The 26,439-nt window shown below is 30.8% G+C and overlaps 1 protein-coding gene across 2 annotated transcripts in view; it reads left to right on the top strand.

Moving 5' to 3' along the window:
• The window catches only part of tok (tolloid-like protein 1 tolkin), a 118,394-nt gene that overhangs the window by 79,343 nt on the left and 12,612 nt on the right, over positions 1-26,439 (top strand). For both annotated transcript variants that reach the window (XM_080152366.1, XM_080152367.1), the window contains 14 exons: positions 595-681; positions 1,752-1,839; positions 4,423-4,505; positions 4,904-4,994; positions 5,426-5,478; positions 12,925-12,999; positions 13,449-13,591; positions 14,052-14,135; positions 14,562-14,617; positions 23,306-23,342; positions 24,284-24,460; positions 24,799-24,849; positions 25,252-25,320; positions 25,725-25,809. In XM_080152366.1, coding sequence (XP_080008492.1) covers positions 595-681; positions 1,752-1,839; positions 4,423-4,505; positions 4,904-4,994; positions 5,426-5,478; positions 12,925-12,999; positions 13,449-13,591; positions 14,052-14,135; positions 14,562-14,617; positions 23,306-23,342; positions 24,284-24,460; positions 24,799-24,849; positions 25,252-25,320; positions 25,725-25,809 — 1,179 coding nt within the window. The remainder of the gene's footprint in view (positions 1-594; positions 682-1,751; positions 1,840-4,422; positions 4,506-4,903; positions 4,995-5,425; positions 5,479-12,924; positions 13,000-13,448; positions 13,592-14,051; positions 14,136-14,561; positions 14,618-23,305; positions 23,343-24,283; positions 24,461-24,798; positions 24,850-25,251; positions 25,321-25,724; positions 25,810-26,439) is intronic.

Here is a 26,439-nt window from a genome sequence, read left to right as displayed (position 1 = left end):
AGGATTTATTTATCTAGCTATCTATTTAGGATCAAGATTAATGTTGACCTACATGACAAGTGAAACAACCCCATACCATAAAGGATTTATTTATCTATCTATATATCTAGGATCCAGGTTAATGTTGACCTTCATGACAAGCGAAACAACCCCAGACCATAAATGATTTGTTTATCTATCTATCTATCTAGGATCCAGATTAATGTTGACCTACATGACAAGTGAAACAACCATAAACCATAAATTATGTATTTATCTAGCTATCTATCTATTTAGGATCCAGATTAATGTTGACCTACATGACAAGTAAAACAGCTCCAGACCATAAGATTTATTTATCTAGCTATCTATCTATCTAGGATCCAGATTAATGTTGACCTACATGACAAGTGAAACAACTCCCGACCATAAAGGATTTATTTATGTATCTAGGATCCATATTAATGTTGACCTACCCCAGACCATAAAGGATTTATCTATCTATCTATCTATCTAGGATCAAGATTAATGTTGACCTACATGACAAGTGAAACAACCCCAGACCATAAAGGATTTATTTATCTAGCTATCTTTCTTTATCTTCTATCTATTTAGGATCCAGATTAATGTTGACCTACATGACAAGTGAAACAACTCCCGACCATAAAGGATTTATTGCTCAATATGAAGCCATTTGTGGAGGTAAATATTCAGTTTCAACAGTTGTGTGCCATATTCTATAGCTAAGGTCTGTCAGTGTGTATGAGTAACCCTTAAAAGTGAGATTCTCTCAGCTATTAGAAAAGATTAATAAAGTTTTTTTTGTGTATATTCCCATAATTGACAATTACAATGCTTCTATTATGTTTTTATTAATGATTTAGCATTTGATTAATATATTCGTTTATGAAAATAATTATGATAAATCTTGATAAAATAGTTGAATCATTATTATTTTCGCAGACAAAAGCTTAAGTATATAATCAGTAATTCTATTGTTCTAATTCCTTTTGTCTAAAAGTTAATACAACAATTTGCTACACAATATTTAGCTCTTTGGTGCTTTACCACAAGTGGTCGGTTTAACGTTGATAACCCCCTCCCCCCTCCCCCCCCCCCCCCCATTATAAATTAATTTTAAAAAGGGGAGGGTGGTTAGTTAGTATGCTTAACCCCTACGGGGTCTGTACCTAACTTAGCCTGGCCTAAAATAAAAAAACAGACAATTGAGAAACTACCCCCTTCCCTAACTTTCAATTTATTTCAAAATAATGGGGGGGGGGGGGGGTGGTATCAGTGCTTACTAAGGTACTTTGTGGGATAGTGCCAGCTATTGTTAATATTTCTTAATTGTTTAGGTACTTATATTCTTAATTAATCTATAATAGCAAATTCTTAGCAATTCAATATTTAAAGGGAATATTTGTTTTTGAAACAACTTAATATTATTTTGATTCCTCTACATTAATATTTGGAAGCAAAGCTGCTCTTTTATAAACGTTGTCTGTCTATCAGCTTGTCCGTATTGCTATTGGAGCAATGTGATTTTATCGACTGCCACTCAAGATAGACGGCTATTTTTTGTTCCAATTATTATCCAGTATACAAATTACTTGGTCAGTCGGCCTGTCGGTCATACTTCAATTTAAAAAAAAGATTAAGTTATATGATTCAATGCATATTATCTCTCTATCTCTCTTTGTTTTTCATTATGATGACAACTGAAACTTGCTCTTTACCGCATCATCCTTGTCATCTTTTTTTTAATCAAGGTGAGCTTAATGCAGAGAGTGGCACTTTGGAGTCTCCAAACTTCCCAGAAGATTATCAACCAAGCAAAGAATGTGTTTGGAAAATAAAGTTAGTTTAAATATTATTAATTTGGTGAGGGAGGGGACAATGGACTATTAATTATACTGGTAACCAACGTTTTATAACTATTATGCTTAATATTTATGTTTGAAGTCTTTTACGTAAATGTGAATTCCAACCTACAGACCCTAATTATAGAAAAGTTATAAAAATTTCAATGAAACAAGATTTAACTTAATTTTTTTGTGGAAAGCTGAAAAAAGGAAAATTGATTTATGAAAATAAATGATTGAGATGAAAATCCCAGAAGCTTATCACTTCTCAAACTAATGGAGTTTTTCAATAAACACAAACGCCAAATATTTTTACTTTTAATAATGCTTTTTTCTTCCTTAAAAAGATGGTAAAATTAATATAAAAAATATGGCAATAATATATAGAAAAAGGAAAAAAAGTAAAAAGAAAAAATAGAAAATAAAAGATAAAAAAGGAAAGAAGGAGAAAATAAGATGAAGAAAATGCAATAAAAGAGAAAACAAAAAAAAGATGGTGAAATGAAAGAGAAAAAAATATAAAGAAAGAAAGAGAAAAGAAAAATGATAGATAAATAAAATAAAAGATGATATAGGTTAGAAAAAAGAGAAAAAAATCTGAGGAAAAGATAGAAAAAAGGAAAAAAGGGGAGAAAGACAAAGGAGATAAGGAGGAAAAAATATATAAAAATACGAAATAAAAGAGAAAACGTAAAAAAGATGGTAATTATTATCGAACCTTCAAATTTTCCTAAGGCTCATTTTAAAAATTATAGGATTTGCTTTTAAGTAATTTATTTAACTTTGATATTTGACAACCATGAATGCTAGTTAATGATGTCTTCATAACTTTTACTCAAATTCTATTAAGGAAGGGAAAAATTATTTTCTCGTATTCATTTGAATCCGGTGGATAGGAACCGGTTCTCATGAATACGAAAAAACTATGTCTAGCATCGTATTATATCCAGTTTTCTACGAATATAGAAATGTACAATCATAAGATTAAAACTAGTTTTTTTAGCCCCGTGGTGCCGAAGGCTATATCCGCGGAAAGCCGTTTATAATACGATACGAGAAATAACTATTATTCAATTTTTCTAAGATTTAGTTTTTGAGAAATTTCAACAATGCAAGGATAATTTTCTCAATAGTTTGAAAATTATTATAATATAAAAAAAATATTTTTAAACAAAAATATTTAACTTAGTAGTTGTCTGAAATGGGTCAGTCATACAAAATATAATAAATTTGCAACTGAAAACTGACAAAAAAAATTTTTATCTTAGTTTGCTGAATCTATTTTTTTCTATTAAAACAAAATTGATTAATTTTCTTACTATTTGATCATCATTTATTATTTTGAAAAATAATAGAGTAGAGGTATTAAAAGAAATTAGCAAGATGTATTAATCGAGAAAAAGGCAAATATTTAAGATTGATTAATTAAGTAAATTAGAATTAGTGGTGCTTCAAACATATTTTTCGACGAATAACCTCCCCCCTCCCCCCCCCCCCCCTGTACCCTATTTCAATATTAGAGAAGAACATATTGTTAGCCACTGTGCGGGAGGCTCTACCCTTGCGATTTCCTATCCTTTCATAGTACTATCCCTGTGCAGGGAGTAAGGGGGAGGACAATGGATCAAATATTTAATTTTTGGGTACTGGCTTAAAGGGAATGTGCAAGAATTTAGCAGTTTCTGACTGACTTTGGATACTAGCGCACAGAATGCCGCTTACTCATTTGTTAGTTTTGAATATTGCAGACAAGTATCAATAAACTTAATTTGTTATGATGTGGCTGGTTTTAACAATTTTTTTCTCTTCAGAAAATATCATTTCATAGATAAAAACTTTATTGTGATATTTGTTTAATAAACAATTTAAGAATCCAAATAAATTTTGGGTTATGGGGCTATGGGTTGAATGGGTTCCAGGTAGATTTTTCTAGTTTAAATTACATAATGGTTACTTCAGTCTGATGTGCTGGTAATATAATTTTCAAATGAATGCTTTTTTCTTGGAACTTTCTTCTTATTTTATTGTTTTCTGTATTGTATTAACTCTCTCTTTAAAATTTCCTACATATTTTCTGGATTAATCTGGATTTCAAGGTCTTTCAGCAAATACTCTTAAATTGAATTAATTGCCCATTGTCCCCTCCCTTACTCCCTGATCCCTTAGAGGATCAATTGAAATTTACTTAACTTATCCGAAGCTAAAATAAGTATAAAAAGATTTTTTTGTGTGGTCCAAATGCATTATGAGGGAAACAACCAGATAGATACCTGAAAGTAGATTATACATGTGTCTTATCTATTGCTTTACTTAACAAAAACACAATTATAAAGTTATACAAATAGTTACTTATCGCATCGTATTATAAACAGCTTTACGCGGCTAGTAAATTGAAAAATTGTAATCTCATGATTTTTATTTTTATATTCTTGATACATTTCTGTAATACTGCGTTATATGATTCTTCAATATGGCTGTGAACCGGTTTTAATCCAGGATATATCAATTGGTTTTGAAGCCAAACTAGAATATGCGTTACTCAACAATGATTATAGTAAGAGAAAAAATGTATTTTCAGGGTATCTGAAGAATTCCATGTTGCCCTGAAGTTCCAGTCTTTTGAGATAGAAAACCACGACAACTGTGTTTATGACTATCTAGGAACTTATTTCATTCAACATTCATTCATATTTGAATTTCTTATAAAATATTTAAGGGATTGGAAAGTTGTATATATATTGTAGCCTTCAATATCAGTTACCTCTTATGTAGGTTCGTGAAAAAGTTTGTGCAGATTCCCTAAATAATGATAAGCATCCACAATATAATATACTTGGTCCGTTGGTCTGTCAGTTATGCTACAAAAAATAATAAAAAACATACAAAAATATATGAAAAGGTTTCCTTTTTGTATAAATATGTATTCTTGATCTTTTAACCCAAGTATCTGCTCTATAATTAAATTTGTCCGTTTGTCCAGTAATTGTTTGTGCTTCGCTACTTATCTACGTTGCTATCCTTGTTATAATTACTGTTAATGAATGAAATACAATTGGCAGAGATTCGAGATGGAGAAACAGCCAATTCTCCTCTGATTGGTACCTACTGCGGATACAAGATGCCAAAAGATATTAAATCCTCAACAAATAGGTAACATAATTAAAAATTATTTGTGTTTTCCCCAAAAGTGCATGTTGAGGACAACCCCCCCCCCTTACCTATTAAAAAAAATGAAAATAAGTAGGGGGGGGGGGGGGTTGAGCTATTATTTGTTTGATGGTTTCTAATTTTAGGCCATGAAATGTTAGGTTTTATTGTTTACTCAGTAGCCCCGTAGTTATAGGAAAAAAACTACTTTGTTGATAGCTTGACAGCAATTTCGAAGGAAAGACACCTTAAAAAAAGAAAATTGTATTCTGAAAGTAGTTTTAGACTAGTGAACCTTATCACTCAACAATTATGGATCCCCTTGATAGCAGAGGCGTATCCACTGGAAAACTGTAGATGTTTTTTTTTATTAAAATTACAGTTTTAGCATATAAAGGCATTAATTGAAAATTAATCATTAAAATTTACTTTAGTTTGTGGATCAAGTTTGTATCAGATGGATCCGTACAAAAGGCTGGTTTTTCAGGTATTTTGTTCACTTTGTAACAGTTATTTTTTAAAGAGGTTACTTGGTTCTGGTCAGAGGATTTTTTAGCCTATTAGAAGTCGTTTTCATTGTTTGCACTGAAGTTTTTTGTATTATTTTTGACTAAATAGAATTATATTGTTGATAAGAATCTTGCATTTAGCAACTTAATTACAGCTAGGAAGTCAAAATGTTGAGATATTAAGTTTTGCGTTTAATGGATGTTGTCATTCTTGTTTATGAAATATTTATAGTTTTCATCAAAACATAATCCATAAAAATGAGCAAAATTCATATCTATATACAAAAATAACATTTTTTGCAAATTCTAAATGGAATCATTAGGGGTTAGAATTATCCTATTTATCTAAACTTTTACTTTCTTCATTTTTCTAGGATAAGGAAAATTATTGCAAACGATGAAACTTTTGTTACAATGAAGTAAAAAAAATTTAAAATTTCAAAATAATCAGTTTTCCCCTAAAAATGCCTTTTTGAGCACCGAACCCCCTCCCCACTTATTTTGAAACTAAGTTAAAAACAAAAATGTGGGGGGGGGGGCGGATTTGTTTAATACTTTAGGTCAGGTTGGGGTTCAGTTTAGCCTGCAAGGTTAAAGCATCGAAGTATGAGCCTTGCAGTGTTATGTGCCATCGCTTGGGTTAGGCATAAGAACCCCCCCCCCACCCATTATTTTTAATTTATTCTTAAAAATGGGTGGGTGAGATTTCAGTGCTCATTTAGCTTAACTAAACTTTGATTAATACTGTTATTTCAAAAAAAAATATTTAAATTTGCTTTTATTGTGTTTTTTATTGTAAACATGTACCTGCCACTGTTATATTTTTTATGCTTTGCACATAAAGAAACTTTTAACTTTATTAAAAAATATGATACAAGTATTTTTGGTGCAGTAACATATATATATGCAGGGAGGGAGGGAGGGGATATTGTACTATAATTATACTGGTACCCAAAGTTTTATAAACAAGATCTTGAATTGATTGACTGATAAACTTTGGGTACTTTTTAAAATTCTAAATTAAATGGTGTTTAAACTTTTTAACAAATAATTTTAATCAACAGTAGGATTAATTTTGTTTTTCATCATTGCAATTTACATAAATTTATCGCCTGTTGTCTTATCCTTGTAGATTCCTGATAATATGTGGAGGAGAAAAAGTATAAATGGCAGTAAATAATAAATAAACATTAAACAAGTACATTCACATCCGTAGCATACCAAGGTTTATCATACATTGGCAACAGGAAGGGAGTGGACTTTGAACTGTAAATTTCACTGGTACCCAAAATGTTTAACCAAGTTACCTTATTTTTTGGTTTAAAAATTTTGGATACTTTTATTGAATTAAGATAAGTAGAATCTAAACTATTAGTATTCAATGTTTTTTTTTACCAATAATTTGAATCTAAAAATGGAGTTATTTTATTATTTTTGTTGTTAGTGTACATTCAAATTGATTGTAACGATGTTACGCATCCTTCAAAATGAACCCAGAATGCACCAAAAATTATTGTCAAGCCAAAATGTAAAAAGTTTGACGCAATATTTTTCAACTTCATTTCTTGTTTCTTCCTATATTTTTCCCTTGCTATCATCCTATCTATTAATGCAAGCGGTTTTCAATTTATAATTTAAATCTACAAAAAAATAATTCAAATTTTACCAATTTATCTAACATTGTCTTATCCCTTAAGATCCCTGAAGATTACCTAGATTTTTACCTTTGATGCAGTTTTTTTCTTCTGGCAATTATTTAATTTTTCCTCAAAACTGAAATATGTAGAATCCTCATAATAAAGTAACACGATGTGTGTTTGTTGTCTATCTGTGTGTCTGATTGTCTGTTATCTCGCTAACCGCTGAACCGATCGGGTTCTCCTTAACAGGGTAGCTTCTCATAGGTCCAGGGAAGGTTTATAACTATTTTGAGGGAGGGTACCACCACCCTCCCCAGAAAAATCGACAAAAAAATTAAAATAGAAACAATTTTACGTGTCCCTCTAGGGGCGTAGCCGCTAGTTAAATATATTAGCGTAAAATACATACATGTTAAGAAGCTCAACTACTCTATAATAAAGATTATATATCTGTTCGTCTGGTCATTGATTTATGTACTTAGTCTGTTTGTCTGTCCGTCAGTCCGCGACGCTTTGCTATTTTCTCGGTTGCTTTTTTTTATTTAGATTTCCAATACCAGTTATCAACAATTATATCATGTACTTGGTCCATCGGTCATGCTATCAAAACATATAAAAACGCATGTACAAGGTTTTGTGATTTTTTTTATAAATTTATTTTTATCTTTGACCGCTTAACATCTGCTTTGAGCTCACTTAGAAATTAATTTCCACTTATGGATGTTGTCTTTTTTTTCTCGTATTCATTCGAAACCGATTAAAATCCGGTGGATTAGAACTGGTTCTCATCCATACAAAAAAAACTATGTCTAGCATCGTTTTATATCCAGTTTTCTACGAATATAAAAATGTACAATCGGCATCTCGGGGCTAAAAAAAATAGTTTGAATCTTATAATTATACATTTTATATCCGCGGAAAGCTGTTTATAATACGATGCGAGAAATAACTATTATTTGCTTTTTTTCTGTGATGCTCTTACTTTAATTGAAAAGATTGATATTGCGCATGAAACAAGGATGACAACATTCATAAGTAGCGAAGCAAATGATGCATGTACAAACGAACATAGTGAGTATGTTCAATTGTCATAGAAAGGAAAAAGAATAGGTAAAGAATAATTTCTAATTCAATAATATTAATATTCAAAGATAAGTAACTATGTTCTTCCTTTCCCCCATAACGTTACGGACGGATTGACGGACAGACAAAGCAAACTATAGAGTAGCTTCGCTGTAAAAAAAACCTTTGAGGAACTTACTTGCAAACTCTACTTATCTTATTACATGCAATAGAGTAAACATCAAGGCCCTATAAGTGATAAGACAATAGACGATAAATTTATGTAAATCATTAAAAACTAAATTACCTTAATTGTTGAAAAGTTTGAACATTAAAGATATTATAAGAGTCCCAAAGTTTCGAAACCAACGAATAAGATGGCGTGTTTATTAATTTTTGTTGTACATCCCCAATGATGCTAAACACTCTATTACCCCTTCTGTTGATTAAAAATATTGATTGAAAATATAGATACTACTAGTATGAAACAATTGATTTAAAGCAACGAATAATTTACATTTTATATCAAAGTGGTCCAAATTAACTTACATATATTGTATTAGCAGATTTAAGAGGTAATTTTATGTGAAGTAGTTTTCCTGGAAAAAAAAAATTGGAGGGGGGGGGGGATTTACATTTTTTTTAGAAAATAGCTTAAAACCACCACAGGACCAGTATGTATATTCCCTGAAGAGTAGAGCCTATTCGGTTCAGCGGTTACCAAGATCTTAAGCTTCAGACGGACAGACAGACGGACAGACATCAAGCTACTTTGTATGGACTTAAGCTTTAATAATTTTTGTTTTTACCTGTTTTGTAGGGATATAAGCTTTATACTTTTTGCAAACATAAACTACTTATCATATTAAATACTTATAAAACTAAAAGAAAAAGCTTGTTTCATCATAAAAAGCAGGAATCGTACGGGATAAGACAATGGACAAAAAATATTTAAACATTCCAATGATTGATTACCCCTACTGATTAAAATTATTCGTTGTTTAGTCACAAATAATCAAAAGGGGTAGTTTCACGAAATGCATTTGAATTTAATTTATTAAACCGCATATTTTTTCCCTTAATGGGTTAAACCACATTTATATAGCATATATTTGAAATAAATTCAATTTTCTACCACATAGTTTTTAAAATATCAAGACTTGAAAATTGTCTTTTTGTGATACATGCAATTTACTAAGACGATTTTCAAGTCTTGATATTTTAAAAACTAAGTGATAGAAAATGTTGAAATTCTTTCAAATATATGCCATATAAATGTAGTTTAACCATTTAACCAGGATAAAATATGCGGTTCACTAAATTAGGTTCAAATGCATTTAGTGAAACTACCCCTTTAATAATTAAAGTACCCAATTTTTAAGCCAACGTATAAGCATACGTGATCATAAAACTTTGGGTACTAGTGTAATTAAAAAATACAATATTCTCTCCCTCCCTGATATTACGACATCAAACTGTGATGACAGTTATTCAGTAATCCTATTATATAAAGTATATCCATAGACACAGTGTTTCGCCCTTTTAGGGCTCATCAGTATGGGTCAATTCATCAGAGTTAATTTTGCACGTAGTATATTTTTTTTGCCTGTAGCTTAAGATTTCGATAACTATTATACCGATTGGGTTCTCTCCTTTAGGGAAGCAACATGTAGGTTCTTGGATGGTTTTAGGCTATTTTATTTTTAGATTTAAGTCATCGGGCAGGCTTTTGTTTTTTATCATCCTTACCCCTTCCAATACAGGGCCGCTAGATGCTAGGGGTGCAATCGCTCGTCCGTTTAAAAAGAAAGAGGAGAAATAATCAACACAATACTACCTCTAAAGGTTGAATTTTATTTTTGTTTTATGTAGATAAGTAATGATAAACATTTTGAAAAGTAAAACCACAAAAATCAATATGTATATAGAATGTTTTTAATACTAGTTCAGACCTTAAATTTGCTATCAATAGTTATGTCAGATAAAAAGTTAGATATAAGAACTTGTAATATTTGGTTGGCATGACATTTCAGTAGGTTATGTAAACAGTATGTAATTTTATTGAGAATGATCTTTGCTCTTATTTCTAATGATGCTAAATAATATGAAGAAGTAATGTATTATCTCTCCATTAATATATAGCTAATGGCTAAATTATGTAGGTTCTCATTTTCAGTGAAGCTATATATATTGACCTTGATTTCATATATTTACTATGTCTCTAGAGGCTAGTGATTTATGAAGATGATTAAAGTCCCTCAACAGATTATGAAGTCATACGATAGAATAGCCAATGAAAGGCCAGTATACACTGTCATTGACCAATATGGTAAAGTTTATGCTGGCCTCTCATTGGTTATTTTATCTTATGACGTCATAATCTGTTGAGGGACTTTGATATTCTTCGTGATTTATATACTAGAAGCACAACAATTTTTCAGCATTGTTAACAATATTATCACATTGACTTAAACATTTAGCTAAATTTATTTAAATATTTTCTTTTGGAAGCAAAACTTAAATTTAAAATGTATAACGAATAGATAGGTACACAGATACTTAAAATTAACAACAACAAAAAACTGTACAAAAATGTAAAATGAGGGATGAAGCTAGATAAAATCATGCAATGAAGTTTATATATTAGATATATACTTTTCCCTTAGAAGGTCATTGCTGAATGGGGCCAGGGTCAAGTGGTGATTTCTCTTGGGAGTACCCTCTCCCAAAATAGTTATAAACCTTCTCTGGACCTTTGAGAAGCTTAACTGTAAAGGAGAACAATATCAGTCTAGTGGTTAGCGAGATCGATCCTTCGGTACAAACACACAGACAGATATAAATCCTGTTCCTTTTATACATTGATTTTAATAAATTTAAAATTTGTTGAATAATGATCCCCAGCCCAGGATCCACCTAGCAAGTCAAATCCAAACTATTCTCTTACAACTTTTAATTAGCAAATCTTTGTCATTTCTCATGCACATAGGAATTAGCAATTTAACAAAGTTTATTAGTAGCGAAGCTACTCTATAATTCACAATGTCCGTCCGTCCGTGATTAATGAATTGGGGGAAACGTAATTTTCTCGGCTCCTAAAAAAGATAGAGAGCTGAAATTTTTTGACAACATTCCCATCATTAAGGGGCACAATTAACTTAAAAACATCAATGGCGGTTTGACTGCTTTTTAGCAGGTTTTAGGCTATTTTTATATTTTCCAAATTTTCTCCATATCTTTGGTGTTAATGGTCCGATATCAAAACTAAAATTCCCATCATTTGAAGAAAAAAACAATGACAGTCAGACTGCCTTTTTGCAGGTTTTTGGCTATTTTTATATTTTTCACATTTTTCCCCATATCTTTGGTGTTTATGGTCCGACTTTCGAATCTTTTTCAGTTAAAGATATCAAATTTAAATTTCCTGTCGTCTGAAGAAAACAACAATGACGGTCAGACTGCCTTTTTGCAGGTTTTGGGCTATTTTGTATATTTTTCACATTTTCCCCCATATCTTTGGTGTTTATGGTCCGATTTTCGAATTTTTTTCAGTTTCAGATATCAAAATTAAATTTCCTGTCGTTTGAAGAAAAGAAACATTGGCAGCCAAACTGCCTTTTATCAGGTTTTTGGCTATTTTTATATGTTTGACATATTTCCCAATATCTTTGGTATTTTTGGTCCAATTTTAAAACTTTTTTGCATTAACAGTTTCAAATATTTTTTCCCATTGTTATGTGCATCTAGTATGTAATTTACTTTAACCGTCTTCATCATACAAAATAAAACAAGGTTTCGTGTTTATTTTCTCCGATAAATCTATTCTTGATTTTAATAAATACACTTTAAATCTACTTCTATGTATTCCCATCCACAATTTTTTGTGCTTTGCTACTTATGGATATTGTCATCCTTGTTTTTCCAACTAGAATCCTTAATACACATATTTGATCATTCTCTTTTCTCCCCAACCCCTGCCCTTAGAGGCGTAGGTCCTTAAATACAAATATTTGATTATTCTTTTTTTCATGTTCGTTTGTATTTGACTTGTTGGCAAGTGTTACAATAAATCTTAAAGTCTTTTAATAACATTAACATAACAATACATTCTATAGTTAGCTAGATATCAAATATTCTGTGATACAATATTTTATGTAACTTTAAGAATCACTTTTGCTGTTTTAGAGTACGGTTGTTGCATTATATTAAATCATTCCCTTTGTTTAATTCTTCAAATAAGAATAAATTAAACATGAGACACTTAAGCTCCTTGCTGTTTTAACAAGTTTATTCAGGGATTTTAAGGAATAAGACAAACGACCATAAATTTATTTAATTGTAATATACAAAACTATCCCTACTGTGAATTAAAATTAATATTAAATAAAAAGTTCTCAAAGCTCTAGGCCAATATATAACAGAATTGTGTTATAAACTTTGGGTACTAGTTTAATTTACAGTTTAATGACATTTCCCTCCCTTAATAAACTTATTATTAGATGATCAGATTAACCTTAAGAAATAGAATGTCTATTAGGGTTCAAGTCCCCCCCCCCCCCTAATAAGGTTTGCTGCTTTGTTAAACAAGTGGCATTATTAATAAGGGAATGGCCATGCTTAGTTAATTGAGACTCTAAGATAAAGGTTGTTTAAACCAAAAATCAAATCTCCTTATGGAATGTATTACTATTCAAAAATTGATATCATTTTGTATTATTTCAGCAAGTTTCATGAAAGAGTATGATGAATGCCAGTCGCCTAACCATGGATGTGAGCATGAATGTATCAACACACTGGGTAAGAAGTTGGATATACAGAAATACAAACATACCTAGTTATAGTGTAGCTGCACCTCTTATAATGGGTAGATAGGTAGATTAAAAATTGATCACCCATTATAAGACAATGTGCAATAAATAATTTTACAGCCTTCAATTAAGCTAAACAAAGTTATCACTTCTTTAGATTAGAATATTAACAATAAAATTTGGACACTGAAGGTTTGTCAATTCCGAAAACTTTAGGCCAACTAATGAGAGATCTTATTTATAAAACGTTGACTGTATGTGGAAGTTTTTTCAAAACATCTAGCTGTAATTCTAGCGGTTGTAGAAATGCAATATACCCCGCCAGATATAAGAACAATATGTAACTTTTTTAGCATTGCTAGAATGACGTTTTGCACGCTTTCATTAACGTTAATGCCGTTTGTCTATATCTGTATAACAATGTGAATTTGTTTTTAGGTGGTTATGAATGTAAGTGTAGATTGGGGTACGAGCTACACTCAGACGACAGGAGATGTGAAAATGCCTGCGGTGGTTTGATTGATGCCAGTAATGGTACCATCACCAGTCCTTCTTTCCCTGATATCTATCCATCAAACAAGGAATATTTTACATTTAAAACAAGAAAAAGATTGGTAGGTACAAATATGATATAGTTTTTACCAAAAAATCAAAATATTTACATAATATGCTCACTACATTTTAAAAAGCAAGGACTACAAAGTGTTGTGCATTTCATTGTAACGGGACAAAGTGTCTCAAAAATTAGCCATGTGACGTTATAAAAATAAGGAAGATAAGAGGAGAATTGGGAAAGAAAACCCTAAGAAAGGGATGGCTAATCCCTCATTTTTATGATGTCACATGGCTGATTTTTGAGACACTTTGTCCCTCTACATTTCATTTATTAATTATCAAAATTATCTCCCTCTGTGAATTATAATCATTGGCTCTGAATCAACCAATCAATATTTAATAAAAGTCCCTAAAGTTTTTGAGCCAACATTTCTTTACCTAATTGTTTAGTTATTAAAACTTTAAATATTAAAATATTTGTATCAGAACTGTATTTGGGAGATAATAGCTCCGCCCCAATGGAGAATTACACTAAACTTTACTCATTTCGATATCGAAGGAAATAATCAGGTTGGATTTTTAATACCGAAGCTACTCTATGATTCACTTTGTATGTCTGTCCGGATGTCTATAAGGCTATGAGAGAAAAATGATTTTCTAGGCTGTTTTTTTTTTAAGAAAGAAAGCTGACAAATTAGCTGAAGATTCTCTGTACCCACGAGCATCTAGCATATTATCAGAACCAAAGATTCCGATTGTCTACTTTTAATTTGAATTTTAGCACATATTTTGCGAATTATAATATCAATTTAATTGTTGAAACCAATTACTAGTACAACTGGGTATATTTCATTTTAAAATTTGTCATTTACGTGTTTTACTGTCAGATTTTATTGAATTCCTTTTTATGAAAAGAAGAAATAAACCGGACTTGCTGCTTACAAAATTACAAATTTTGTGAAATTACAATATTGACATGTTGTACATATTTTGTAGGATTGTGAATATGACAGTTTAGAAATATCCTCAAAACTTGGCTCTTCTGAAATAAGGTTAGCTTTTATAATTAAAGTGATATTCTAACCACTACGGGCTACACCCGAGAGGTCTCAAGTGGCTACTCAATCTGACAATCGCACTGATATCCTTATTGCCACTGGGACTCCTGAGTTTATTAAGCATCAATTATACCATTTTTTCAAATGCTATTTTAAAGTCAAGCTACTGTTAATACGTACATTATCTACCAATGCAAAATAAAATAATATTATAAATAATTAAACCATTACTCTTATTATATTATACACTAGCGGCTATGCCCCTAGCATCTACGGGATATATATTCTAAGGGGTATAGAGGTGCTAGAAAAATAGCTTGAAACCATCCCAAGACCTTAATTTGAAAACAAAGTAGCTTAAATCCCTAACAGGACCTCAAGATTACCTCAAATAGAGAATTCGATTGGTTCAGTACTTATTGAGATCTTAAGCTTCAGAAAAAAAAACATTACTACTTTATAAAATAGGATTATACATTTATATTTAAAAATAAACTTACACATTGCATAATGACCTTAAAATATCAAAATTCAAATCTTGAGGTTTGATTAAAGTTAAACCTTTAGCAATTCAAACATAAAACTTGGTAAGAACTTTTTCCATAATTTCTACAATTTGCTACTAAAGTTTTATAAACTTGGATCAAACATATTTAAACATTTAAACAAGGTCAAGGAGATAAATTTTAAATTATTTAAAAGCTTTTAATTATAATTAGTTTTTTTTTAAGTTCTTATGAAAACAAGGTTTGAACAAGGATGAAAACATCCATAAGTAGTGAAGTACAAAAAAGAAAACAAACAACGGACAAAGGAAGTTACAGAGAAGATGTTCAGTTGTCATAACAAAGAAAAGAAAGAAAGGGAAAATACAAAAAATCACGAAACCTTTAAAAATCTTTTGGAGCATGAATGACATTTAGACGGACAAAACAATGTATTTACTAAATGCACTAACGTCGAATGGACATTCTTAAATAGCAGCCAAGAAAACCACATATTTCCCATAGTGCTACGGACTAACGGACGGACAGGCAAAGTGAATTTTAGTATAAGTTCACCACTAAAAAAGGATAAATTTTGTTTTATTTTTGTGTTTATACCATTGTAAACCTGACAAAATGTCATTGCTAAGTTAAATAATTGTGTTGATAAAAATTGGTAATCAAACAAAATAACTATAAAAAAATAATTTAAAATCATTTCTTATTTTACAAATATAAGAATTTAAAAAAAACTGTTCATTTGAAAATAGTTTTAAATATGGCTGTTTATGATTAAGTTAATTGACGGTTGTTACTCTGATAGTATACAAATCTATCAATAAACTTGTTATTTGAAATGACAGCTGGCCACGGCTGCAGCTGCTAAGACTTATTTTATTTATTCAGTTGTTTTGTAAGACACCACTTCCAGAACTAAGTTCAGGATTTAATTTTCCCACTTGGTCTATCTCTCTTATCTGTTTTGTCTCTTATTTCCTCCCTTTTTTTCTTTATTATAGTTTTCTATTTCCCCACAATCTATGCTCTCCCTCTCCATTTTAATATCAAGAACTATTAGAATTAGACTAACAAAGTTAAGGTTAATTCATTTTAAAATCAGTTCTTGAAAAATATTGTAAACGGCAATTATTTGTACCAATCAACCCAAAAAAAATCAGAAATATTTTTTTTTTTTGAGCTAATAGTTTATTTCTCTAGTGCCAATTTTTCTTTTGTGATTGACTTTACAAATAACAAAACAGAAATTCTACTTCAAAACTCTATAAATAATATCAATATGAAGTCCTAAAGGACAAAGCTTATATACAGTACACCCAACACCAAGTATATACAATAAATAAATGATTGATTAAACTAAACAAACTCTGTAAAATCGTTTGTGATTGATCTAGAACTGCAATTTCTAATTTCTTGGTTCCTGGAACCTTTTTGTGTCTGATGAGAATTCAATTTCAAATTCTAAATGGATTTTCTTTGTTAAAAACTTCCACAGCTCACTTTTAAATGGAAGAGAGGGAATTATCAAAAAGTAGATTTGAAAAGTTTCAGGAAATTTTTAGTTAAATTTGCATTTTTCATCATCAATCATGGAAATTCTAAATTTTATTACAATATCTTCGCAGTTATATTAGAGTATTATAAAATGATTAAATTTAAAGTATGATAATTCTAGAGTAAAGGATAAGTGGGAATATTGAAAAGTACATTTTTTAAAATTATGTACTACTTTAAACTAATCATATAAGTTAAATATAAATTTTTAATTATTTTTGCTTTTTCCCTAACCATACATTTCTTTTCCTCACTTCTTTGCATCCCATTTCATTATACCTTTTGAAAAAACAAACATAAACTTTAAACCACACAAACTCATAATTTACAAATATCAAGAGTTTAAAAATATAGATCTTATATAAGCTAAATCTGAGCTGTATCTAAGAGAAGACTAAGATGGGAAGGGATAAATGGGTGAGAATGCAATTTATGAAAATATCAGATTTTTTTGTGTGTATCAGTGTGTTTGTGTGTAGATCAACAACATATTTCAGTGTGTGTGTGTTTGAGCAAAATTTTAAGTAGTGCTACAAAACAAACTAATTTAAATTTTAGGAAATGGTCCTATCACCATAGGAGTAAAAATGTTTCCATATAAATTCCTAAAATTGAGAAATTTAGCCATTCAATTAGTCATCAAACATTGTTTAGCTAAATTGTTGAAAACATTTTAATCAGTCAAAAGCATAAGCAATGCAAGTATTTGATGAAAAAAATTTCTAGTAAATTTAAATTACATTCATTTTCAGAAGCAGATAGACCTTCATTGTTAATAGCATAATTAATTCAAAAATTATATGAAACATGATAAGTTAATTTACCTTAAATGCACCTTGTTTTCTCAAATAGATTATTTTGAGTTGAAAATTTCTATAATAGTTATCTTTGTTAAGAGAAAAAATAAAAGTTATTTATTTTTTCAATGAAGTGGTGGGACCATTTTGTAATGTATTTTCTACATCTTGCAATGTGCTAGGGAGCTTAGTTGGAATTTCAGATAAATTGTTTTCTCGTTGCTGTTGTTGTTCTCTTCATCATGATGCAAAACAATAACCTTGGTAGATAAAAAGTATTTCACATTACAAAAGTTTTACTAAGAATGTCAATTATCTTGAAAAAAATTGTACAAGTAATAATCATCTATATTATGCATGCATCTATTAGACCCCGACAAATTATGATAAATTGATGCATTGTACCCAATGATGATATACAGAAAAAATCTTCTATAGATTAAAATTCATGGTTTTACAAGTGAAATTTATAGTCCAATGTCCCCCACCCTCCCTAGTTAGACCACCTTAATAATGTATTTAGCAAATTAATTTGTTTTAAGGTCAATTATTGGTTTTGGAAATATTTATTAACAATTTATCTAAATGTGCCTTACATAAATATTTTTATTGGTTTTATGTTATACATTTAATGTTAAAAGGTGAGATAAAAGAAAATGCTCCATGCATATTACTCTTATTCTCATGAATTGTTGCCTTTGAAGTTTTTTTTTCCTATTCAACGCTTTCTTTTCTGCTATGAGCAAAATTTATTTCTTTGAAGGTTTATTTTATCTCAATGAGTTCTAATATTTTATTTTAAAAGGTTTTTATATTAAAGCTTTTACTACTAAATTCTTGTGAAAGGAATAAGATTAATGATTAAATTTTCAATTGATTTTGTCTCCTATAGGTTTTAGATTATTTAGAGTCATTAATTTTTTTCAAAAATAAAATGCAAAATCAATTGGAAACAAACTGTAAATTTCTCTATTGATTGGAATCAACTGAAAATTTCAAAATGTTGAACTTTGTTATAAAATATGTACTTTGATATTTATTTAGATTACAATTATTGGGTAAATAGTAGGGTTGGGCCGGATATCCGGTGTGGCCGGATATCCGGCCATTTTCAATATCCGGCCGGCTACCGGATATTGAAACTATCCGGCCGGATATCCGGCTCTATAATTTTTTATACTTTACACCAAAAATCTCTGCTTTTTAAAATCTTAAATGGCTATAATTTTCTTAATATTAAGCTAGAAGAACATTTTTTCTGAATAAGTTTAACTTTATGTAAATTTATATAAGAATCTGAAGAAATTTTTTTTTACTACTTTAATATCTGGTATTTTGGCCGGTTATCCGGCCGGATATCCGGTAATTTGGCCGGATAACCGGATATTTGCCGGATATCCGGCGTTGGCCGGATATCCGGCCGGTTACCGGATATCCGGCATTTGAAATCAGCCGGATATCCGGTATCCGGTATCCGGCCAAAAAAGTATCCGGCCCAACCCTAGTAAATAGACATGCATTTTTGGAAACAAACTTTCTTCTCTCTGTTATAGGGAAAAGAAGATGTAAAATTTCTCTCTTGGGAAATAGTATAGACAAATAGACACACACTCTCATGTATGCATCCCAAATAGAGCTATAATACCTTCTCAAGTAAGATAGAGGACAATTCAATTTCACTTTCCATAACTTTCAAGTTATTTGCAAATCAGAAATAAATCACTGGTGCAATGCACATAAAACTGCAATTTAATTTTGGATAAGCATGATTTAGGGATGAGTGAAAACTTAGAATAGGGTGAGAATTTGATTTTATTAAAATGCACTAAATTAAAGTTTATTTTAAAAGGTACCCTAATTGTTAAAAATTCAGAAGAAAAATGTAAATAAATTCTATATGCTTTAATACACATTATCTAAGTTCAAATTAAAAGATTTGCATAAACTACCTTTGTCTGGAAGTTGTAACTGGGCATTTTTTTAGTTAGTTATTTAAAAAGTCACTATTGTGCAGATGCATTGTTTAAAAGACTTCTACTTCACACCTAAATCAACTTTATTATATAAAACATTTTGATAATCATAATCTAATCTTTAACACATTAAGTAAGAATCCAGTATATGTAATGTCTATTGGCTCTTGAGATATCTCTAGCAATGCATCACTCAATATTTGACTGTGTATTTGTGATCTACATACACCAGTAGGATTCAACGTGGAATTTAGTATTACAAACTGATGTATAATTCTTTTTTAATTCTTAAAAATTTAAAGTTAAACACTGCTAGATGAATAGACAAAATGTGTCATAGAGTTGACAGACATTGGTTTGAAGAAAGTATTTGTAATAGCAGCTGAGATAACACTTCTTTCACAGAAATGAAAGACATATTATTAAATCATTACCAACAATAGTTTATAAATGTAAATATCTCTGATTTCAATACAGTCCATTTTGTTACCTAACCATACACACCCTCACAAATACATACTTATGTACAAGATTCGATAAAGAATACACGGATATTGTGACAGGGGAATTTTTGTCGTTGATTTAGGTTGCTAAAAAAGTCCTCAGAAATTGGTCGTTTCCTTTCCTTCATTTTATGGGGGAGGGGATGAGTATTAGTAAAGTCATATAGTTGGGGGGTATTAGTGGTATTATTCGCCAGCTGGGAGTAATATTTAATCATGGTATTCTCACAATATCCATGTATGCTATATCCAGTACTACTAGGTAGTTTTAGGTTGAATGCTGGTTTAACATCCCATTCAGAGTTGTAAGATGTATGTTTATGGAAAATATAGTTTAAGGTTTACCACTCAGGGTTATACTAGCCAAGAAAAATTAGGTTTTAAAAAGGCTTACCAAAAGCCGTGGATCACTCAAAGATCCATTGATCTCATGGATCAAAGAAGAGAGGTAAGACAAAAGACACTCTCCAGAAACTCTCCAGAAGATAAAGACCTGTATAAGATGCTCAGCAGGGAAATCCAAAGAAGTGTCAGAATTGACAAAAAAGAACACTTGGAAAACCTTGCTATGCAAGCAGAAAATGCTTTTAATCAAAATAGAATGAAAGATGTCTATGAGATTACTAAGAGCATTGCAGGTAAAGTACACAAATCAGGATCACACATCAGGGACAAGGATGGTTCACTCCTTAAAACTGATGAAGATATTCTAAATAGATGGGCAGAGCACTTCACTGAACTGCTGAATCTTCCAGTTCCAGAGGAAGAAACTGAGATTCCACCCTCAGATGCACTTGACATTGACTGTCGAGCGCCAAATCTATTGGAAATCAAGGAGGCCATTAAAAGTTTGAAAAATAACAAGGCCGCTGGACCTGATAACATCCCAGCTGAGGTCATAAAAGCAGACCTAGATACATCTGCTGAGGCATTCCTACCTCTGATCACAAAGATATGGAATGATGAGTTATGCCCAGAGGACTGGAAGAATGGACATATCTCAATACTAGCCAAAAAAGGAGACTTGACCCAATGTGGAAACTACAGAGGGATAATGCTCCTTTCAGTACCTGGCCGTATCCTAAGTAAGATTCTTCTTAATAGAATAAAGAAGAAGGTTAATGAAAAGCTAAGACCTAATCAGGCTGGATTTAGACCAAACCGTTCCACTATTGATCAGATAACCTCTCTAAGAATCATCATAGAGCAATCCAAGGAATGGAACTCTGAGCTTTTTGTAAACTTCATTGACTACAAAAAAGCATTTGATTCTTTAGACAGAAGATCTCTCTGGAAAATCTGCCGACACTATGGCATTCCAGAAAAGATAATCAATATCATTAAAGCTATCTATCATAAAGGAGGTGGAAATGTAATGTATAAAGGTAAACTTTCAACCTTTTTTGAGATTGTAACAGGCGTCAGACAAGGATGCCTTCTTTCTCCCTTCCTTTTCCTCCTTGCCATTGACTGGATCATGAAGAACTGTGAAAGTAATGATGGCATTCGTTGGGAGCTATTTGGCAATCCCAAATATTTAGGAGATCTGGACTTTGCTGATGATATCGCTTTGTTAACAAGCAATAGAAGTCAAATGCAAAGAAGGACTAACAGGATAGCTGAAACTTCCAAGAAAGTTGGACTAGAAATAAATGTTTCTAAAACCAAAATACTCAGATTAAATGCAAATTCCCAAGAACCAATTACTATTGGAGACCAAATTCTTGAGGATGTAGATTGTTTTGAGTATCTTGGAAGTAAAATTGATGAAGCTGGAGGCACTTTAACAGATGTTAAAGCTAGAATTAACAAATCTAGGACAGCCTTTGCCAGCCTGAACAAAATTTGGAATTCCAACAACATCTCCATAAAGACCAAGTTAAGACTGTTCAAGTCAAATGTTCTCTCTGTTTTGCTGTATGGGGCTGAAACTTGGTTCCTAAACACAGCAGTGGTCTCCAAGCTACAGACATATGTCAATAAATGTCTAAGGAGAATCCACAAGATCTTTTGGCCAAATAAGATCACAAATGCTGAGCTTCTAGAGCGCAGTGATATGTCAGACATTAAACTGACAATAAAACAGAGAAAATGGAGATGGCTGGGGCACACTCTAAGGAAAGGGCATGATGATATAACCAATCAAGCCTTGACTTGGAACCCCCACGTAGGAAAGAGGAAACCAGGTAGACCAAAAACAACCTGGAGGAGGGAACTCTTAAGTGAACTGAAAGAAAAGAAAATTCCATCTTTCAGCAATGCCTCAAAACGTGCCCAAAAAAAGGAAGATTGGAGAACCATTGTGCATGGCCTACGTTCTGCCGAGAACTAAAAGGCAATGATGATGATGATGACTCAGGGTTATAGATAATTGTGGTGCACTTAAGTTTGGTAATCTACATGTGGGTAATGTCAAGGAATATTATTCTAAAAACTAAATATAAGGAATTGTTCTTAAAGCAAGTATTCATTTTATGTCATTGCATGTAAAGCAATAGTTTCTTGATAAAAATAAAGAGTTTACTTGAAGAGATACTTCCCTATTGTTGTTAATAAAATGTAGATTATTGAATAACTTCTTTATTATTCTAGATCTTGTCTTCAAAATTATGATATTTTGTAGAACCTCTTTAAATTAGCATATTTAAAAAATAATTTCAGAAACCAAAAAGAGTTATTTTCTTCTTTATATTGGAATGCATGACTAAGTAGTTAAGTCAAGGTTTGTAGAGTGACCCATTTTCTCACACACAGCCATTTAGACCATGTGTGTATGTGTTTGTGTGTTTATGCAATTCTAACTAAGATTTTATTCAATACAACTCAACTGTTTTATTTGAAAAAAATAAATTTTTCAATAAACAGAATTTTATTTTATCATTATTAAAGACATAACGTATGTAAATTTTGGCGATTGAGTGTAATAAATTATGAACCTTCTTTTTGTTGATAGATACAAAAATGCTGAAATTTTTTGGTAATAAAGTTGGAACACCAATGGCAAAAGTCCCTGAAGACGTTGACAGCTTTTGATGTTTTGATGTGAGCTATGGCTTGCATGGCTAAATAGCCACCAAACATTTATAAATAAACAAGAACATTCTGTTACACAACCAATATTACTCAAATTTGTGGCAGAGAGACATTACTATTATATTTTATAAAGAAATTTAAACATTTCTTTCAGTCAATGTTAAAAATTCCTAATGTTAAATTTCGATTAACTTTATGATGACAACAATTTAAACATATTTCAATTGCAGAAACAGTTGATCTTTATCTGAAATACTTACATTACATAAAAATCTAATTGACTTATTAATGTATTTGTAAAGCATATATTTTTATTTAGGCAACATGGAGTTTTCTGTGGAAATCGACTTCCTCAGGTAAAACAGATCTATGAGAAAAAAATTTGATTTAGAGTTTTGGTTAGGTCTCTCTTTCTAGAAATTTTATAAAAAGCAAAATTTTTCTATGATTAAAATCGTTCTGTCTGTCAGTCTGAAAGTATGTAGAAATTGTCCCATCGATTTCAGACTTTGATTGATGATTTCTGTAGCAGTAAGATTTAGAAGCGTAGTAACACTTTAGTAGTAGTATGAGAAGTAGTAATTATTATAAGAAAGTCCTACCTCTATTTAAAGCATACTGATTTTTAACTTAACAAAATTTTTGTATGATATAATTATCTTATTAATTACATTTTTGGAAAAATGATTTCTAGTTTAACAAGGCACAAGATTTTAAGCGAATCATCTCTATAATTTTGAAATGTAAATAGGTCCTTTACAAAATCCTTCGCTATTTATGGATGTTGTCATCCTTGTTTTTACATAAAAGGAATAAGAAAATTGCTGCTATTCTTACCATAAACTAATATAAATGATATGATATTACATGATACACAAAATACACATGTCTTGATGTCCATACAGATTAAATAAATATCTCCAATTATAAACACAAAAATATTATATTAATCTCATTATTCATAACTCTACAATATTACTATATTCTTCCTTGTTGCTATTTATATTTAAACTCATGGTAGTTGGACATTGCATTTTTATTAGCAAAGCTGTTTGATAACTCCTTTATCTGTCTATTTGTCTGTACTTCCGTTTATCAGTTTGTAATGCTGATGTTACATGATTTTGTCACTATATATTTTCTTCTGTTTTCTAACAATGATTTCTTGTGTACTTTACTTCTTTTGGATATTGTCAACCTTGTTTCCCTTACAGCTGGAAGACAAAACCATATTTTTGCAGTCAAATACCTCCTAGCAATGTAGCTGACAAAGAAATAACAAATTTCACAATTTCAGTTGATAACCTCTGAGGGGAACAGCCTACGCCTTGAGTTCACCTCTGACAACTCTGTCCAGAAGAACGGATTTGCCGCCATTTTCTTTACGGATAAAGACGAGTGTGCAACCAATAACGGGGGCTGTCAGCACATCTGTAGGAATACCATTGGTGCTTACTATTGTGCTTGTCATCAGGTATAGATAGATAGATAGAATATGGAATAGATAGATAGAAGATCTGTGTCTGTGTGTACTGAATTATCTCAGTAACCACTGAACCGATATGGATCTCCTTACATGTGAGCTTCTTAAGGATTCTGGGAAGGTTAATGACTATGTTTAGGGAGTGTACCATCAACCTTCCAAGATAAATCACCCCTAGAATAAAATTACCCCCCTCTCAAATTTTTTTAACTTTTTCTTTTTAAAACTACAATTGAAATTATAGGAGTCTACTCCCCCCCCCCCCCCCTCCCATCATATTATATATAGATAAATAGATAGATAAATCCAAATAACTGTTTAATGTTTAGGGTTTTGTCCTGCATGAAAACGGCCATGGATGCAAAGAAGGAGGATGTAAGGTAAAGTTTTTCTTACATGTGTCATTAAAATGTAACTTTGTCTGTAATAAATATGTAGGTGTGGTGTTGGGTTCGAGTCTGTAACACACTGCGTCAAACTACGGATGTTAAGAATGATACCCACTGCTTCTATGCCTGGCGCGTGACACTTATAGTGAGCGTAGGGGAAATGCTGTGGCGCATTTCATTACCATGTAAATTTAGGACTTCCAAAAAAAAGTCTTACAATCAAAGATTAAATGTCTTTTGATGTCTTTCAAACAAAGTAGAACCCCGCCTAACCAGGTATTTTACTAAGTCTTAACAAAATCTGCCAAATAATTAAAGTATATTTTGTTTTGTACCTATAGGATTATATTTTCATTTATATTTTATGAATTTAAAGAATAATTATATTTTTAGCATGAGATAACAAGTAGTAAAGGAGAAATATCAAGTCCCCACTACCCTGATCATTATCCTGGTAAAAAGGTAACATTTTCATTTCAATATCAGATATTTAATTTTAATTAATGGTCATAGCATTATTCCTAATCGACATAATTAGTTTAAATGTCTAATAGTTTTAAGAAAATAACAGGATGACTGTCTGTATGTGTTAAGCGATTGATTTTGATATCCGCTGTACCGACATGTTTTTTTACAAAAAATAATTTAATAGGAACAGGGAAGGTTTATAACTATTTTATGAAGGTACTTCCTCCATCCCAAAAGAAATTGGTCCCGCCCCACACATCTTTTTAAAACTTAAACAAGCCAAAATTGAATTTGTCGGGTTGATTTCCATCCCTCTAGAAAAATTCTTTTCTAGAATTTTTTGCTCAAACGACCACTCCCCTCGAAATAGGAATACTGAAAGATTTTATATTAATTAGGAGTGTGTGTGGATTTTCTCTACAATAGCTGGACACAGAATTAAGCTTTTGTTCACAGAATTTGAACTTGAACCTCACCAGGAATATAAAAATATTATTCATTGAATGAAATAAAAATACTTTTATAAATAAAAATAAAACATGTAAAAAAAGTTTAGATTCTACAGATTTTTTGCTTATAATATTGTGCCTAATCGCTTTTGGAATCATATTCCAAACATCAGATAAAAATAATTATATTATTTATACAATGTAGTCAAAAGGTTTTGAAAGATCATGTTGAAAATAGACATACAGAGTTTTAGATAATGATAGTTCAATAAAATAAATATGAAATTATAGCAAATCAAGAAAAAAATTAAACATAAGTGAGTTCTTGAATTGTGTATTATATGAATAATTACTTAGTTCAATTTGAATTTATATACATATGTTTAGAATATTAAACCTGATTAGGGTTATTCCTGTTAACATACTAGATTCAAGGATTAAAATTTATCTCAATTAGTTCTAAAAGTCACATTAAAGTTATTACCTCTGAATCACAGGTCTAAAAAACCTATTTTTTTACTTCTATATCTTATATGTCTATTATAAGAATCATTTAGTGTTCAGTATATTCTGTACATAATTACTAATCAGATATAGGGAGAGTACCTCTATTTCTAATATGTCTATTATAAGAATGATTTAGTATTCAGTATATTCTACACAG

This window comes from Acartia tonsa, chromosome 3 (genome assembly GCF_053477335.1).
Source record: "Acartia tonsa isolate MP-2025a chromosome 3, ASM5347733v1, whole genome shotgun sequence".
NCBI classification, from domain to species: domain Eukaryota; kingdom Metazoa; phylum Arthropoda; class Copepoda; order Calanoida; family Acartiidae; genus Acartia; species Acartia tonsa.
The sequence above is the reverse complement of the archived record's forward strand: the minus strand, read 5'-3'. Positions and strand labels throughout refer to the sequence as shown.